Source organism: Chaetodon trifascialis, chromosome 1 (assembly GCF_039877785.1).
Source record: "Chaetodon trifascialis isolate fChaTrf1 chromosome 1, fChaTrf1.hap1, whole genome shotgun sequence".
Lineage (NCBI taxonomy): Eukaryota > Metazoa > Chordata > Actinopteri > Chaetodontiformes > Chaetodontidae > Chaetodon > Chaetodon trifascialis.
The window spans coordinates 29,818,901-29,836,013 of record NC_092056.1 but is presented as its reverse complement, the minus strand read 5'-3'; the positions used below and the strand labels follow the sequence as shown (position 1 = coordinate 29,836,013).

At 42.6% G+C, this 17,113-nt stretch overlaps 3 protein-coding genes across 4 annotated transcripts; 1 reads left to right on the top strand and 2 right to left on the bottom strand.

Annotated features, from left to right (window-relative positions):
• Window positions 1–2,761: 2,761 nt before the first annotated feature.
• On the bottom strand, window positions 2,762–6,320 carry LOC139333172 (protein C19orf12 homolog). The gene is made up of 3 exons (XM_070965464.1): window positions 5,836–6,320; window positions 4,163–4,337; window positions 2,762–3,293 (listed from the first exon to the last, which is right to left on the bottom strand). Exons 2-3 carry the CDS (start codon window positions 4,320–4,322, stop codon window positions 3,028–3,030), a joined length of 426 nt encoding a protein of 141 aa, XP_070821565.1. The 5' UTR covers window positions 4,323–4,337; window positions 5,836–6,320; the 3' UTR covers window positions 2,762–3,027.
• A 425-nt stretch (window positions 6,321–6,745) lies between these two features.
• On the top strand, window positions 6,746–10,600 carry LOC139331802 (tumor protein p53-inducible nuclear protein 1). Of its 2 annotated transcripts, XM_070964619.1 has the most exons (4): window positions 6,746–6,897; window positions 8,278–8,421; window positions 8,542–8,692; window positions 9,426–10,600. In XM_070964619.1, the coding sequence occupies exons 2-4, from the start codon at window positions 8,298–8,300 to the stop codon at window positions 9,652–9,654; spliced, it is 504 nt and encodes a 167-aa protein (XP_070820720.1). In that variant the 5' UTR covers window positions 6,746–6,897; window positions 8,278–8,297; the 3' UTR covers window positions 9,655–10,600. The 2 variants fall into 2 exon arrangements, with proteins under 2 accessions (XP_070820720.1, XP_070819892.1); XM_070963791.1 differs by lacking the exon at window positions 6,746–6,897 and having other exon boundaries at window positions 8,127–8,421.
• Window positions 10,601–10,699: 99 nt separating this feature from the next.
• On the bottom strand, window positions 10,700–16,642 carry LOC139335499 (uncharacterized protein F13E9.13, mitochondrial). The gene is made up of 6 exons (XM_070969128.1): window positions 16,519–16,642; window positions 15,946–16,028; window positions 15,676–15,856; window positions 15,307–15,457; window positions 14,016–14,143; window positions 10,700–10,890 (listed from the first exon to the last, which is right to left on the bottom strand). The coding sequence occupies exons 1-6, from the start codon at window positions 16,589–16,591 to the stop codon at window positions 10,700–10,702; spliced, it is 807 nt and encodes a 268-aa protein (XP_070825229.1). The 5' UTR covers window positions 16,592–16,642.
• Between the last annotated feature and the right edge of the window lie 471 nt (window positions 16,643–17,113).

Here is a 17,113-nt window from a genome sequence, read left to right as displayed (position 1 = left end):
GTGAGCCCTCCAGAGGGCCAACCAGCCCAGTGTCACGCTGTGCCTTCTGTCTTTTCCTGTATGTCAAGGGATGAAATCTCAGATTCGCTAACAAAGTAGAACAAAGCACAGCTGTAAATGACCATTTGATAATAAGCACTGATGTTCTCTCCAGCCTGTTTAGGATATCACTGTTGGAAAAGTCCAATAGCCCAATGTTTAATGTCAAAGGTGTCACTCAGAGGGACAGCTGACAGATTAGTACCCTGATCTGCGTTCTTCGCTCGATAGGTTTTTAGCGTGGTCTTACACCTGCAACTTAACCTTTTATGGCTCAAGCTGATTGGTCTCATTAGTCATTTTCAGACGCAGCAGGCAGCTGCCTCTGACGAGCCCACCTGCCCAGCACCAAACAGCGGGCAAAGTTAGCCAGCTGAACACATGGTGGAGCATTTCAGCTCCATAGTTCCTCAAGATTTGAAGAAGACCTGAACAGAGCTGAGAGGAGAGTGAACACTGCTGGAAACACGACACCCAATAAATGCTAACGTTGCTCTGAATTTGCTGAAAGTAATGTCATTATTTCATAGTCTGGGTCTTGTTTTCATATTTTTGTCCAGTATTCTCCTCTGCTGCACTGTAGGCCACCTTACCTCTGTTGTGACAGAAAACACAGACATGTGCTCAGCTGGACCAACTTTACACCAGGGTCCAAATAAGGCCACCAAAATGAAATTACAGAAAGCTTAAGGAGGTACCAGCCTCATGGTTTCTGCTTGAACCGAATTGGATTTAAAGCCTGAAGTAGCTGATTTTGATAGTTGTGAAGTGGTGTTCAGGTGGAGCATAGGGTACGAGGTTGTGTTAAACATGCTGTAGATAACTGGGCCTAAACCATGACATGAAGACCTAGCTTGTGTCCTCTGTGCTGTATCCAGTACGCTCAGTGTTTACAATCAGTCGCCGTTTGAACTGCAGAAATCTAACTATGCTGTTTTTCGTGCCTTCTAAGACGCGTTCGGTGTCTGTGCCAGCCGCAGGATTGTGCTGCATTTGAAAAAGAAGAAAAGGCTGGATATGTTGTGTAAATGTCATGTCAGCATCCACATCCAAAAGTTTTCACCAATAAAAAAAAGTCAGCTTACATTTGAATGGAAAAAACAACTAATTCTGAGTGTAGTTACACAATGTGTGCACAATATAACCAAACTCAACATCCCACAATGCACTTGAGACTTGTGTACAGCTGACTGCAGGTCTTTAATAAAGGCCTGCCTGCTGGCTGGCTCGCCTCAGTCCCGGTGGAGCAGCGGCCTTTAGTGTGTCAGGCTTGCAGACATGTTTTTTGCATGTGGAGTGAAAGATAAGTGTGGCGGTCTGTTTCCATTCCTGCTATGCATCACTTGCTTATTTCTATTAGCGAATACACAAACTGATGCCAGTTTTTTTCAGGATTTCCACTTCACTTGAAACTTGCACTTACATGACACTTCAGCTCCATTCAGGCCTTTGAATGTCTGCTGGATTTGTAGCTCATTCCCCACTTTTCACTTGAACTGATGCTACACTTGGTACTTACACTTAAAGTGACGCTTTTTTCGTTTTCTTCAGCGCTCACCCTTCAGCTTCTTTCAGTACTTCCATCTTGTTTTACCACAGACATACGTAACAGTGATTTAATGGCGTTACACATGCCATCACGACTTGACGCGTTGATGTTGAACACTCAGCGTAGCAGCATTTGTAGCTGTTGAAAACGAACAAAATAATCATTGTTTTTGTTTTTACCGCTGTCCTGACACCCTCTGCTTTTCACTGAAACGGTTGTTTTTGTAAGAGGCCACATCAGCTGTCACATCTACACTGTTCCTTGTCACATGGGGATTGCAATACAGACGTTTGTTTCTTGCATGCTGTCTCTGGCTCATACTTCTGTGTCTGTCCCTCACACAGACTGTGTTCTCGGCCAACGCTCTGACTTGGTCTTCATGTGAAAGAGGGTTGAGCCATAAGGGTGGGAAAAGGTTTTGGCTGGACTGCAATGTGCTCCAATATTGAGGCAATAATAAAGAATCTATGGTTCTAACTTTTCAAAAGGAAAATTTTAATGAACGCTATTCACGATGGGCGGCTGAAACGGCTCAGTGACGACGTTTCAATGAAATGCAAGGCTGTGCGTGGAACTCGATGCTTTGGTGTTCAACCTTTTCTGCCTTTGAAATGATTATTATTTTTCAGGTTAAGCACCCAGTTAGAATGCACGCCTGCTTTTTTTTAATTAAAGAGTTAAAATTTGAACTTGCTGTCTCATAATTTTGATTTAGTGTCATCATTTGAATTTAGTATGTCATAATTTTGACACCTCATAAAAATGACTAATTCTACAGTGCATAGCAGTAATGTGCTTCCTTAGAATTGTTAACAGTGTATCAGAATAAAAGGTCTCAGTAAAACTTCATATGACATCACGTATGTTATTTCAACTAAAAAGGGATAAAAGCAGATTGTTTGGTTCACAGAAAACATGTTTGAACATGGAAGTTCACTTCTGACCTTAGGAGCAGAATATACAACAAAATGCTCTGAATTCAAAAGTCCACTTAGACTTTGAGAAGTCAAATTATTTTGGTACATAATAAAAATATTATTCACCATATAATATAGAAATTGGGAGAATTTACATTGTTAAAGCAACTCTTGCTTACAGATGTGTGTATTTTTCAAAATGTGCAAAGTTACAGTCTGAACTTTAAAGAAGGAAATAATCGGTCAAAAGCACAATACATTTTATTCCAATGTTTAATTTGCAGAGGTATTTTAAAATCACCCTGATACAGAGTGTGGGAATAGATATTACATTCTAATCCAGAATAAATGGCACCTCAGGCCCAATATAGAAAACTGAGGCTGACATCAGCCTGTTGTACAAAACCTCATTTGTACTGTCCGTTCATTATTGATTAACTCAAACAGGTTTCCGTGTCAAGTACAAAAATACATTATGTTTGCGAGGCGTGACCATCCTGAAAAGTCCAAGTGTAACATAACTCAATCCTGATAACGCACCTCTGCTCTGAGCTCCTTTGTGACGTAGCTAAGCAGTGCAGCAGTGACCTGCTGCTGGAGGGTGGCATTGCCCATCACAAGGGCAACGAGCTGGGCTGCGTCCATCCAGTCCAGGTTGCCCAAGACGGCCATAATGTCAGTATAGAGCTTCTGTTGCTGGGTCGGTGGCAACTCCATCAGGATCTGAGGCAGAGGCCTGAACTGCCCGCTGGTCAGCCAGCTGCCCAAGAGACCACCTACTGCTCCACCTGGTGCAGAGAGGGGGGCGGATAAAAGTCAGTTACAGGGTCAGCAGAAATCCAGTAAGCATGCACAAAGTTTTTGTCTTTTCTTGGACATTTTGATCGTTTTATTCCATTACCTTAAAAACAGGCATCTTGTTGACACCCAGCAGACAGGAGGAGGACGAGGGCTCAATCGTCCCTCTGTCCTTCCTTGGAATGATTCACATGGAAATGTGCAATACTCAGCTGTGTTTTTGTACTTTATCTTCCAGCTGAGGCTTCCAGTGCTTCAGTCTGAGCACACAGCCCAGTTCAGCCTCATGACATGATTTTACTTACCAAAACCTGAAGCTGCTATAATCAGTGTTTTTCTATCAACAATGACTCCATGTAATGTGAGAGGCTGCTTGTAGTGGTGAAACCAAATACGAGTCTCACTTGTAGCATCTCTCAGCTCATTGTTTGCCACTATTCTCAGTCATATAGTAATCCACAAAAAAAGACCACCACAAGTCCACAGAGCCATGGTGACGTCTCCAAACTCATTTATTACCTGACCAAGATGCAACATTTTGCATTTAAAATGGTTTCAAACAGAGAAAATCACTGCTGATTAATCATCTGCTGATCAATAGTCAAGCAGTCAATAAGAAAGAAGAGGTGCTGGGTGTAAGCACTGGAACAAAAAGCATCAGCTGTGCCTGAAATATGTCCTCTTGGATTAATCTGTCTCCAAAGGTCTCATCTGCTTAGTCAAAGTTTTGCATTTTCCATCAAGGCAACTGATCCTCAAAGCAACCTCAGGCTACATTTGGACCTGTTGATCAGGCAGCTGTAATGTCTAATGCAGAGACACAGAGGTCAGAATCAGTGCTTTCTGCATTTATTCTTACCGACAGCAATCCCTGGAGGTCCACCGAGCAGCCCGCCGACAAAGGCTGTTCCTCCTGCCACCATCGCTCCTTTGGTTGAGTTTTTCACCGCAACCTTGATCTGATCGTGAGCTGATAATTCACAGCACAGACGCATGACATCATCCATTCGTGGAGCCATTCCTGCATTGAGACACTGGTGTGACAGGAAAGAGAGGACATTCAACTCTACTGCAGTGTCTCACGTCAAACATAAGAGCCATCGAGTTTCACCCCACAGTTGCAGCTGAGAGTCTGCTCTGAGCCGAGTGTTTCCACAGATGAGACGTGGTTAAGACGCAGCATCTAACAAACCACCAAACCTAGTCACACACTCTCTCTCTCCCACACACTGAAAATCATATTTGAGCTGAACAGATACAACAGTTACTTTATTGCATCACGTAGCTTCTCTACAGACTCCTCCAATATCTCACAGTGACCGTGAGGAGTCTGCAGATTTCCTCTCAGTGACGGAAGCGTAACAAGGTGAAGTGATGAAGATGAACACCCTGACTCTAACACTGTGTGAGGAAATGAAACTCAACCCATCTTCATTTGCTCTATGTGGGCACAATATAAGTTAATAGAAAAAGTTAAATCAGATTTTGACAATTTGCGAGTTAAACGGTCAAAACGCAGTGGACCTGGAATTTTTGGGGATCTGCTGGGGTTGGGCTGGCAGTTGGCCAGTTTATAATTCAGCCTTGGTGGTCATTTTTCCATCATAGGGGTCAAAGATAACAAGTTTGTCATCACAGGGAATTGCATACAAACTGTATGACTGTTTACACAGTCGTCTACGTGCTGAGGGAAAATGTTCAAATCTCTTTTCAAGGACTCATCTGCTTCCAGACAGACATGAAGGTGACATCAATAACTTACAGACGACAACCTGCAGGTGATACTGCTCCAAGCAGCACAGGCAGTCCCAGCCACAGAAACAGATCAGGTGCATCACGTGCACAAGGGAGAGCAAAGAATCGTCATCGCGCGCACGAGAGGAAATAATCAGGTGCATCACGGAGCTGTTGTTGGTTTTACTTTCATTTTTACTTAAAAATTCAACATAGACTGATGAGAATGAAATTATGAAAAATAACTAAGAAAATAATGTATAAGACCTCGCATTTTATAACTGTTACTCAAGAAAAACTAATGTTTCAACAAATATTGATTTTTGTTCAACATTAGGTCATGCTTTTAATCTGTGTGTAGGCCGAATGTCAGCGTGGCTGCGGTCAATTCGTGAAATATCACAAGTCAAATTAATCGGTTTATTCATGATTGGCAACACCCGCCATTTTTTAAAAACCCACGGATTTCTGAATAGGCTTTGGTGTGACAGATTCTTTACACACCTTACCTGCCGAGTACTGCTCTAAACTACAAGCGTCCACATATGGTGAATATAAACTAAGCAGACATACTAGCTATAGCCTTTAGTGTTTTTTCAGTCAAGCTGACTTAATGGCAAAGAAAACAGTGATTAATCCTCGACTGTTTAATTAAAATTCAACACGTTTCCAAGTTTCCTTTCTGTTTTAATAACGTTAACAAAACATGATTTCAAGCACCAATGGATTCATTTCTTCGTCTCGGCAGCTGTCACCAGCCTTTCCTCGATAATTCGGCCGATCTGTTTGTTACAGTACCTTCAGTTTTGTCCCGGACGTGCTGAGTAGAAGTGTCGCTCTTCACAACGTCTGATCTCTGAAGTCACCCTACTTCCTGCTTCCCAAAATATATCAGAGAGTACAGACAGTCGCGACAAGATAGTTATTTTCAGCAAAATACGTAGACATAAATTGTCAGTCTCTGTCACTTTGATGTAGCGCTACAAATCATACAAATCTAAATGAATACAATGTCATTATGTGTGTTTACACTGACAGAGGCCTTCATTTCCTGCTGAAGCTACTGTGAGCAGTAAAGTCAACACAAACACAAACGTCTTCCTGAACTTAAGAGTCAAGACGTCAATTATTCATTTGAGGCGGTGACTGCTGCGTGTTTATCTCATTTTCATCTGGATATACATGAAAAATCAAAAATTCACGTTAGGAAGGTTTTATTTTTAGAGTGATTTCCCCCCTTTAGCAACTAGAAAGCTGTGCGCAGTTTACCAAGTAATTGTCCCAAAAAAGCTGTTTGCGCACGCGCACTTTATAAACCAATGGCTGGCGCTTAGAGCAGGAGGTGAATTATCTGGAACCAAAGTTGGGTCACCGCTAAGAATATCAAACTATTCAAAACCATAGATGGAGGTAGCTAGCTTGTCATTACTTTGTCCATAGCCCACCCACTCATTCCGCTATTTAACTATAAATAAGTATTTAATAAACCAGTTTTCACAGAAGATAGCCGGGAGAAATCACTTTATTACACAATCCGCTGTTAAGATCGTTCCCGGATCCACGCCTAAGAACACACATTCACGTAAATGCGGATGGCTAAGACCAAGTTGGTGACATTTCAGTGCCCGGCTGCGTTTCACCGACACATCTGTGCACAGCACACAGCGGTGTGTTGACAGATGACGCGGAAAGTGACGTTGCTCGCCCCGCCTCCCTGGGCGGGGCGTGGTGACGTTCCAGACGCAGCCTGGACTCTCGCCGATAAACAACTTTGAGATCAAAACAATCTCTGAGGAAGAGCAGCATAGATCCTTTCTGCACACCGGCCACACCCGAGGAAAACCAGTGTTATTCGGTCAGGTAAGTCAAAATGTGAACCTCGACACATCACTTAACAACATGGCTTTTTATGAGCCTTGGATTTCATTTCTTTTGTTCTCTAACAGTCATCTTGACGATGTGATGTCCTTGCAGCCTTTGCTTGCTTGTTTTTTGGGCTGAATGTCGTCGATATTGTGATGTACTACACGTTATAGCAGGGCCACATTCTCCACTTGGAAAAACTCACCCAATTCCAGCAGCCGTGATTGCAAGCTATGAAGCAACACTTATCTCTGAGCGCAGTCAGCTGTTTGGCTCTGCATATCAAATGAAAGGCCTGCTGAGATGATGCCATGAACAGGGATTATTGCATTAATGTGGGTGAGCGGACAGTGTCCTGCAGTGTGTCTGTGTTTGCAGGGAGGGGTCTGGTGATATTCAAGTCCGGCCAGACACGGACAAACAGGCAGGGAGGCATCCAGACAGCAGGAGGGGAAAACACGGGGCTATTTATGGATCAGTGTTTGTCTTAAACGACAACAGCAAACATTTAGCAATCCATGTAATATATGTGCCAGAATGCATCTTAGGATATACCTGATGACACTTTCAACAGCTGAGGGAAAAAGGCCTGAGATCGTCTGAGATCGTTTTTGCGATCAGCTGATAGAAGGATTAAATATGCACCTACCTTAAAACCTTCACACACTGCCTGGACAAATAGGATGATGCCAGTGTCTTTGACTACTGCCACTTATTGTGACAGCAAGAAGTCTCGGTTTTAGTGAATGGTGAAATAGTGTGTTACTAATTAATGCCTTAAAAACAAAAAAGGCTAAAATATCGTTGCCCATGAATGAGATGGGGACCTGTTCCAATGACCGACGAACAAACAAACAAACAAACAAACAAACAAACAAACAAACAAACAAACAAACAAACAAACAAACAAACAAACAGTGTTTCCCATAGTGCCAGAGGAAGTGTTACAGGGTAACCATCAACGTCCTTACTTCGAGGAAGAAACCTAAATCAGCATCACACGTTATATAATGTCGCTGCAGTCAGTGTAATTCCAGCCTCTTGTGTCAAGGTGCTCTTTCAGCTGTTTCACTTCTAAACTGACTCCACGTCACAGGCACGTAGCAGCTCGCGCTGTTCGGCTTTCTGCTGCAAGCAGGTGGAAGGCAGCTCTGTGGTGTGTTTCCCGGGACGGCCCCCAGGGGGAGCCATCTGCATAAGACACGAGTAGTAGGGAAGTGCAGGAAGAGGAGGTTACTCAGATTAACCTAGTGCTGCTCCCTTTAAAACCCCATTCAAAATATAAATCCATTTCATGTCATCTGACATGAAACTTCCACTCCACTGATCTTTTCATGCTTTCTTGCTGTTCACCTGCTTGCTGTTGTTCATTTACAGACTGCGACAGAGGCACGAAGATGATCGGAAAGATTCTTTCTCAACTGCTTGGGAACGCTGTCGAGGATTTTGAGGCAGACAGCGACACTTATGAGGAGCTGATGGAGTTTGAGGAGGGAGGATGGGTCATTGTTAATCTCCCAGGTGAGAGGCAGACCCTGCTACAGGCTCATCAGTATGTTACTTGCATGGATGTCATTTAAAATGATCTTGGCCCAGTGAGGGTACTGGGATGAAACCTGATCTGTTCTTTATACTGCGCAGAGAATCAGCTGCTATCGGCCCCTGAGGTGGATCCCCTCGAGAACCTCCTGATCGAGCACCCCAGCATGTCTGTCTACCAGATGAGACGCAGGGCGAGTGGAGCAGAGGAGGAGGAGCTGGGCTCTGATGAAGACGAAGAGGACACCACCAGGTTACTGTCCATCTACACGTCCAGCTCACACACACATCTGTCCAAAATGAACATCCACTGACCGATTCGCATCACGTTTTGCAATTGTATTTAAACTCAAATCACGCCATTATGAGTAAAAGCCCTGCATTTAAAATCGAAAATGATTGCCCTTTCATGGAAACAGATGTCATGGCAACTGTCTGAGCCTTGTCTGCCTCAGTTTCATGCTGGTCCTGTTACTAAAGGCACTGACAATGACGTTAATTAACTGATTCAGTATTATTTTGTTCTCACCAATCGTTGACCTCTGACCTTGAATAAAAATCAGATGCAGACCTTTGATAAGTTTGAGGACCTCTGCTTTGAAGGGAATCCTTAAGGAAGGTCAAGCATGAACTTCTGAGCTTAACTAGCAAACAATTTTGGGCCACTTGAGTTGTGTTTGGGGTGGCTGAAATGTATTTGCACAACTATAGTCAATGGGTGAACACACAGTCATCAAGACTGTTTTAATACTGATATTAACTGTAGTCTTAAGATTGAATCCAAAACTAAGCTATTGAGAAATGAAGACCATCCAAAACCTTTCACAGGAGTCCTCACATTTAGGCCTAAATATGAAATTGGCTTTCACAAGGTTTGAAGAGCCACGTGCTGAGAGCTGTTGCACGGTGATACTTATCTCTCATATGTACATCACCTAATGTTTCACAAACATACTGTAACACGTCTGTCTGCTGTGTTTGTCCAGGCCAGTGGCAGTGAGCCGGCACATATCTTGGCGTCTGGCTGCCTGGGGAATTCCTCTACCCTGCAACATCCATCTGCTGGCTGTCCAGAGGGCCAGGACCCAGGCTGAGCGCAAGAAGCTGAGCCGCAGCGCCCTCCACAGGCAGAACCTGGCTAAGACACGATTCTCTGCGGTCGAGAAACGCTACGGCCACTTCAAGCAGCCCTGCCAGCGCCTCTGCAACTACTGAGCGGGAGGGATGGAGCTAGTGAGGGGGTGTGTCTCAAGCTGCCTCCACCACAGCACAGTGTGCAGCACAGTGCCTTTACTCTGAATTGCTCAGGTTTTTCACCATTGTTTCAACTCACATAGTTAATTCTGCATATCCAGAGATTCACCACTTCCTGTGCTGTAAAATGATCCAACATCTGCCAAATGAACCTCAGCAGCACAAGTGTTTGTTTGGATTTGAATACAGGCAACCTGCACGGTGACCCTCACGTCTGAAACCACTGAGAACCACGAACCTCGATCTCCTGACATCCTGAATGACACCGTTGGCCCCTCAGGGCGGAAAGCATTAGTAACAAACAGTTAGTTTCAAAGTAAAGCCTTTGTACATTATCAAAGGAGAAGAGTTGAGTAGTAGTGTAGAATGATTAGATATACTGTAAGTAAGAGAGAGAGTTGGAGGTGTGTGAATGTTATTAAGAAGTTTTTTTTTTACTCTTACAGTGTGTAACACTGAACCAAATCCAAACCTGGAGAATACTTTGCTCTAAATGCAGTTGGATTATGGCACATTTTGATTGGTTATTTCTTGCTTGGGTTCAGTATGTAATGTATAATGTGCCTTAGCTTAAGATGTTCTTGTGACAAGTGTGTTAAAAGTGAATATATGCCACATTGACCTGTACAGTATTCATGTTGTGCAAAAATATAATCATGCTCTGTGAATTTCCTGAGATCAATGTCGCTTTTGTTTCTAATTGAGTCTTAAGGAAAACTTACTAAACTCCTCTTCATGTTTTGTATCGAGTCTACCATTTTGTACTTTTCAGCAAGTATTCACTCTTTCCTGTTCCACAAATAGTTCTTTTTAGATTCATGAGTGTACATACAATTGAATTTTATGTTTTTCTATATGTGCGTATTTATAAAATGTACAAAAAAATGCAAATAAATCTTGTTTTCTTAAGGTGGTGGCTGACTGTGTTTTAATGTGGCATTACATCCAGTTACCATCCAGTGGAATTAAACATGTGTAAGGCACTGCGGTGATGACAGGAAACCTCTCATTTTAGGAGGTCATGTCTCTTTCCCATGAACCTCTTCACTCGCTCAGGGTCGACTGCATTGGCCCAGTGGCCACCCTCCTTGAAATGAGAACCGATGATCATCCCGTTTGCATTAAGGTAGCGTTCAATGTTCTCATCGGTCACTCCAGAACCTATGAGCACTGGGATTCTCACCGACTGGGAAACCTCTGCAGAAGCAAAGAAACAGTGGAACAGCAGTAAGTACAGGTTTGAAAAACACACACTGTTGGTTACACAAATCCATGAGACAATTTTTTTTCTTCCTGAATACTAATGTTGAATAATGTCACCCACAGTGTCTGTTATGATGGTGAGAGGGAACCAAACAAAGACAGGCTGTGACACACACAGTAAACTTTGGACACAGCAGAAGCCAACCTCCACACTGGCATGTGAGCGCAGTATCATTCTGTCTGACCTCTGCCTGCATGTTTGTGTTAACTACACAGAGAGCGTGTGTGTGTGTGTGTGTGTGTGTGTGTTTGTCCTCATGTGTGACAGCACACACGTGTATGAATCCAAGGCTGGATGTCTGTTCAGCTCGGAGTGTTTACAGTTTTGTATGTCATGTTGGAGACGGTGCTTAAAATAGAAGCAGCAGTGTTGCTGTGAGAGTGACACGGTCCAGATTTCAGACCCGCTGACCCTCAGCAGATATGAACCCTCATCACTGCCTCATTGGCCACTGATTAAGTCACTCACTGAAGAAGTATTGAAATTCTGGTAGAAAACCACATGTAAAAATACCTTTTTGCAAGTAAAAATCCTGCATTCAACATTTTACTTAAGTAAAAGTACAGAAGTAGTGTCAGCTAAATGTAGTCAAGTGTTAAAAGTGCAGGGTCTCATTATATAAACTGGCCTCTTTCAGAATATTAGTGGATCATTATTACCAATATGTATCTCATGTAAACAACTTACATAACATAGAAACCTGGAGATGGAGCTCATTTTAATGACTTCATATGCTGCATATTTTTAACATGATCATATGTAATATACAGTGTAAAATGTGATTCTGCAAAGTGAGCGGTAACAACAGCCCTCAATGAAATGTAGTGCAATACTTAAAATACTGAAGCTTAGAGTGGTGAAAGAAGTATTCAGAAAAGTGGAAGAAGCAATACAACAATTCAAAAATACTCAGTTACTTCAAGTCCTGCAGGAAAATCTGACTTCATGAAAATCTGACTTCATCAAAGGTATAACCCTAAGCAGCAAAACACATTTAGAATAAAAGTACTTGTTTTATGTTTTTGTAAAGTGACTATATGCTGTATGTAAATCTGAGCCTCCAAAGTGACAAGTCATTATAGCTGGATGAGCTGATTTGTCGGCCAAAACGAGCCATAAGCATACTGACATATTATACACCTTATGAAGCTGATAAAGCCAAATCTATTATGTAGCAGTTGCTTATTTCGCAGTAGATAATGGAGTAACGGTACCATTATTACTGTTGTTTCTTTTTTCTCGTCATGTTTCTGTCTGTCTGGTGACTGTTAGTCCAACATTCACTCTCCTTCTAGCTCGGTTTTGATCTCCACCAGCTACTGAGAACAAAGTTCTGCCTCGTCAGCTGCTAAAATGTTCGCCCGCTAACTGTGTCTGTCTGCTGCGCTGTGTTGGACGTACAGCTGGCTTGTCAGAGCTATTTTTAATGAGAACAGCCACCTGCTGAAAGTGATACAAATGGAGCATCGGTTTGGCTGACTCCATACTCCAGAACACGTGAAATGAGGATGAATGATCCTAAGAACATCCAGTTCACTCTCACTCACAAAATTCAGGTTTGTGCCCACATCAGGACAATACTCACTGTCCTCTTAGCTCGGTTTGATCTCTGTCAATGCAGTCAGAGTCTTCAACTGCTCGATGCTCTGCTCTGTTCACCAGCTAGTCACTGCATTACCCATTGCTTTGTTCTATTCACCGGAAAGAAGCAGACAAAAGTCTACAGACTACACTAACAGCTCTAAAAGGCATTGACAACGCCTGATGAAAAGGTCTGTCAGATCCAAACGCTGCTCAATTAAAACTGCTGGGTGCTATGAGTACAGTGTTCAGATTTTTGTCTGATTCTTGCCTCTAGTTTGTTTTTTTAATGCAGTACCTATTCAAGTTCTTTTGGATGTGTGTACCTTACACCCACCCACACTTGTGACAGTGAGTCAGCATGCACAACAGCAGGAACCTGAAACTAAAGCAGCTAAATGGCAGAATGTCCTCTGTGAGGCTGATACTGTAAAAAGATATTAATAAGTGCAGCTTTAACTGAAGTGCTTCAGTACATGTTTACAGCGCACCACTGGAAATGTAGTAGCTGTGTGTGTAACACAAAATGAAAGCATTCAGTAAAACTGTACTTAATTCTTAATGACAGCAGTTAATAAATGTCGTACTTTCTCTTTCCACCACTGGATTTACCTTACAGTCAGTCATCATTAAGGGCTGTAATGAATTCTACGTGATTCAGGTGCACTCCCACAAATGTTAACCTTACTGTGTGTGCTCGTATGCGTGTAGGTGAGCTTGAATAATGAAAATGACTGTTCAGCACCATCCCTTCAATTGTGAGAGGCATACAGAGTGAGTGAAGTGTTTGCTGCTCAGTGTTCATGGGTAGTTGAGTCAGGTGCTGAGGCTTCTTTTAAAACTCTATGAAACATTGTCACCCAGCAGACTGCAGAGTTTAGACTACTTAATGTCCATTAATACTGTACTGTATATGGTGTGTGAGGGAGAGAGACAGAGTGAGTGTGCATACAGCATTCCCAATCTGACCACAGTGCAGTCCAGACTCAGATGGGTGACTGCTGATCACTGGTCTGAATGACCAATAGAGGCAGCTGCAGTCAGGGAGGGTGTCCTCTGGTGGACAGACACGACAGTGATGTGGAATTAATTAGACAGCATATAAGGCTGTGGTACCTCTCATATCTGCTTTTGTTGATCTTATTTAATTGTTAATTGAAAACTTTTAAGGCTTTTAGCATTTTATAAATGAAGTGATGATTTAAAAAGATCAGTATTGAATCAGTCAAATGAATGCTGAAACAAGCTGACCAGGATTGTCGAGGCATTGTTGTTCTGTTAATGTGATGTTTTTATCTGGTGGACAAGTTGGGTCTATAGTTTTCTGGATGAGACCACCTGCCTCAGTTGGACAATAAAGTTGTATTCTATTCCAGCCCTATATTGCTATCCAAAAGTGTCGAGCTGTGTGATCACAGCCAGCGTTCCTTGCAGCAGCATGTGGCTGCTGGTTGTATGGCGTGTGGACTTCTTGTACCTCTGAGCTCCCGGGGGTCAGCCTGCACTCCAGTGGCCGTTCCTGTGATGATGAGTCCATCAGAGAGGAAGAACTCTGCGGCACGTGCCATCTCCTCAATGCTAATGTCTGATGTCAGGGCATGGGAGCTGGGAAAACACACACATCCACAGTATGTATGCACAGGCCGAGTAAAAATAGCTGGAAATAAAACTGAGACTAAATCTGGACAGTGTGCTGAAACTAGGGTGAAATGAATGAAATTAAATACATTGTTAACTGACTTAAAACTGGGACCAAGAACAGCAGCAGGGCATCAATTCCCTAAACCCTGATCATCCAACAATCTTCCAAGCTCATTAAATATTTCATTTCAAAATACAAAGTGGGAGTTACTACAGCATCAGCACTGCAGAACGCTGGTCTCAGCCTATATTTTCCAAACTTGGAAAACACTATAAAAAAACTAACTTTTTCTCTACAAGGAAGAATAAGAAATGTACCGACCATCTCTCTTTCACTTAGAGAAAAGTGTAGGAATTTGTTGGGCAGCTCTCAAGTGAGCACATGTTTAATCTCATGTAAGAGATGGAATAACCAATTGGAGACAAGGACTTAACCCACATCTGCCACACAGTTCACTCTTCCTTCAAGAATCCTTACATTTTAAGGAGTCATATGTTTTCCTGCATCTGGATTCAATCTTAAATTAGTTAATTTCACTTGAGTGAAAACCTTCATATTTCCATATGCAATAAGCATGTGACGCCTTATATTTTTAAGAATATATGAATGGAGGGAAAATGATAAGAAATAGACTGACATAAGAACAAAAGTTAAACCAAGTTGAAGCAGGAAGAATATTCAGCTGCACTTCAGAAAAAACACAGTATGATAAGAGAGTGGGATGACGTGTATCTAAGGTCCTCTGCTGGAATCAAAACAGGAACAATGTGGTTATAAAGAATGGACCCTAACCATTCGGCTATCAGCCCGCCTCGAGTACTTAATTTAAGAGCATTTATAAGTCAAAAGAAATTTGATAAATGAGTTTTATTCATTTGTGAGTGAGAGCAGTGAAGGATTTCATCTTTCACTTAAATGAAAAGTAAAGCAGCAAAGGTCAATCCAATTAATAATCTCTCTGACTGGTATTTTCTGTCTAGCCCCCCAAAAACTATTTGTATGAATCATCATTTGCTACAGCTGCATTCAGAGTTATAAAGGGACAGGTATGCCTTTAAGTCTTCTCGCATGTTAGTGGCTCAACAGAATCTGCTTCCTACACAAAGTGAACAGGTGGTGATCTCACCTGTGCTTCTTCTTGATGTCGGTGAAGACCTGCACATGCTCAGCTCCAATCTGTTTGCGGTATCTCAGTAAGTCCCCGGCGCAGGCATTCAGGAGGCCCTCGTCAGCCACGTGAGAAAAGACAAAACCCTCAGCCCTGATGAAATCCAGACCTGTGGTCATACAGTAACATTAGAATGCCATAGCTCACCGGCAGCCATTGTGTCAAATATGGCTACATTTTGTCCAAATCTGGAGTAGCTGACCGTTGTTACTTTGGCCATGATAGCACATAATTGAAGGCCTCTGTTCTGTCCTGAAAGCTTTGGCTGCAGATAATTGCAGCCTCATATACAGCACAAATATAGTTTCACAGATGTGAAGACTGAACCTGAAGCCAGAGCCACGGCCAGCGCCTGCTGGTTAGCAGAAGACAGTATTTGCACTCCGAGCGGCAGGGATGGACAGACGCTTCTCACAGCAGAGCACACTGCAGTCATACAGGCACACACCTCAGGGCCCACAGAGAAGGAGTAAGGGATGTCATGCATGTTCTCAATGATCACACCATCCTGAAAGAGGGGTCCACAAGCAACGGTCAGTGGCTTTCCTGGAAATGCTTCAGATGTGTAAGGAATTCACAGAATATGCAGTAACTTACAACCCCTGCATCACGGTAGATTTCTGCCTCCCTGCAAGCTTCTTCAGTGATCTGGGACATTTTCATACAACCCAGCGGGGTGCCTGAGACAGACAAGAAACGTCATCACACACAGCATGAGACATTGTGGACTATAGATCCCACATTTCAATCCACTCACTACAGTTTAGAGAGAACATTTATGTTTCATGTAACTATGCTAATTTGACAATTAAAGTTACTAGGTGGATACTTGATAAATTGTGATAAAGTATGATAGTTTGTTTTAGATTAAACTACAGTAAAGTAGTCTAAATACACTTCATATAGACCAAATGTAACAGCAAAATGCTAACTTACTGACACATCAATGCACGGCCAATAATAATAATGTCATATATAACAGTATAGCATTAGCTGGAGCCATTTTTCTGCATCAGTATTTTTAATTTTGATACTTTGAGGAGCTTTTGCTAAAAACACTGCTCTCTTCAGTCACACCCTCAGTGCAGGAGTGCTCTTACAGTGTGGACCTGCTGCCTTTACGGGCCACTTCCTCACCGCTGGAAACAGGTGAGTGCAGTCTGAGTTTACCTGGTAAGGCTTTGACATGGACCATTCCAATGACCACGGATTTCAGGCGCCCAAAAAGGTCCACAAACTTCATGTTTCCGTTTTTGTGAAGAAACCAGGCAGACAAAAATATCTTGCTTTTGGTCTTTCTAAACACGGGGTCACGTGACTGGTCAAAGGTCAACTTTCTTTGACCAAAGAGTTAAAAAAAATAAACCAATCAAGCCGCTAAGAAAACGTTGTTTATCTTACACTACCTCAGCACCTGGATCAAAAACGATTTTAGTAGTTCGTTTAGGAAAAGGAGTTGCAATGGGGGTTAAGTATGGCAACCCATGCAGGAAATGGACGACAGAAGCATCCGCAGGCTAACATAGTTCATTTTTGTGCTAAATAATTGATGCGCCCAGAGTAACACTGAGTGACAATCAAATATGGAGTTCACCGACTGAGAAGGCTTAATTATCTTACATTATCTGAGTCGTATTATGTTTTATTTTATACTTAATCCAGAGGAGTACGGCTTTGTTTACATCTGACAGACTAGCCACGCGGTGCCTGAACACTTCCTGTTTGAAAGCGCCGCCCCTGCAGCTGTCACCGACAGCAGTCACGC

What these genes read in the sequence shown, in the direction of transcription:
- LOC139333172 (XM_070965464.1), bottom strand. Translation starts at nt 4,322, where the DNA reads ATGGCTCCACGAATGGATGATGTCATGCGTCTGTGCTGTGAATTATCA. An exon ending in ACCTCCAGGGATTGCTGTCG is followed by an intron (nt 3,294 to 4,162) that starts GTAAGAATAAAT and finishes TCTCTGCACCAG; the next exon opens with GTGGAGCAGTAGGTGGTCTC.
- LOC139331802 (XM_070963791.1), top strand. Translation starts at nt 8,235, where the DNA reads ATGCTTTCTTGCTGTTCACCTGCTTGCTGTTGTTCATTTACAGACTGC. An exon ending in GGTCATTGTTAATCTCCCAG is followed by an intron (nt 8,422 to 8,541) that starts GTGAGAGGCAGA and finishes TATACTGCGCAG; the next exon opens with AGAATCAGCTGCTATCGGCC. An exon ending in GACGAAGAGGACACCACCAG is followed by an intron (nt 8,693 to 9,425) that starts GTTACTGTCCAT and finishes GTGTTTGTCCAG; the next exon opens with GCCAGTGGCAGTGAGCCGGC.
- LOC139335499 (XM_070969128.1), bottom strand. Translation starts at nt 16,591, where the DNA reads ATGAAGTTTGTGGACCTTTTTGGGCGCCTGAAATCCGTGGTCATTGGA. An exon ending in CCATGTCAAAGCCTTACCAG is followed by an intron (nt 16,029 to 16,518) that starts GTAAACTCAGAC and finishes TGTCTGTCTCAG; the next exon opens with GCACCCCGCTGGGTTGTATG. An exon ending in TCTACCGTGATGCAGGGGTT is followed by an intron (nt 15,857 to 15,945) that starts GTAAGTTACTGC and finishes CCCCTCTTTCAG; the next exon opens with GATGGTGTGATCATTGAGAA.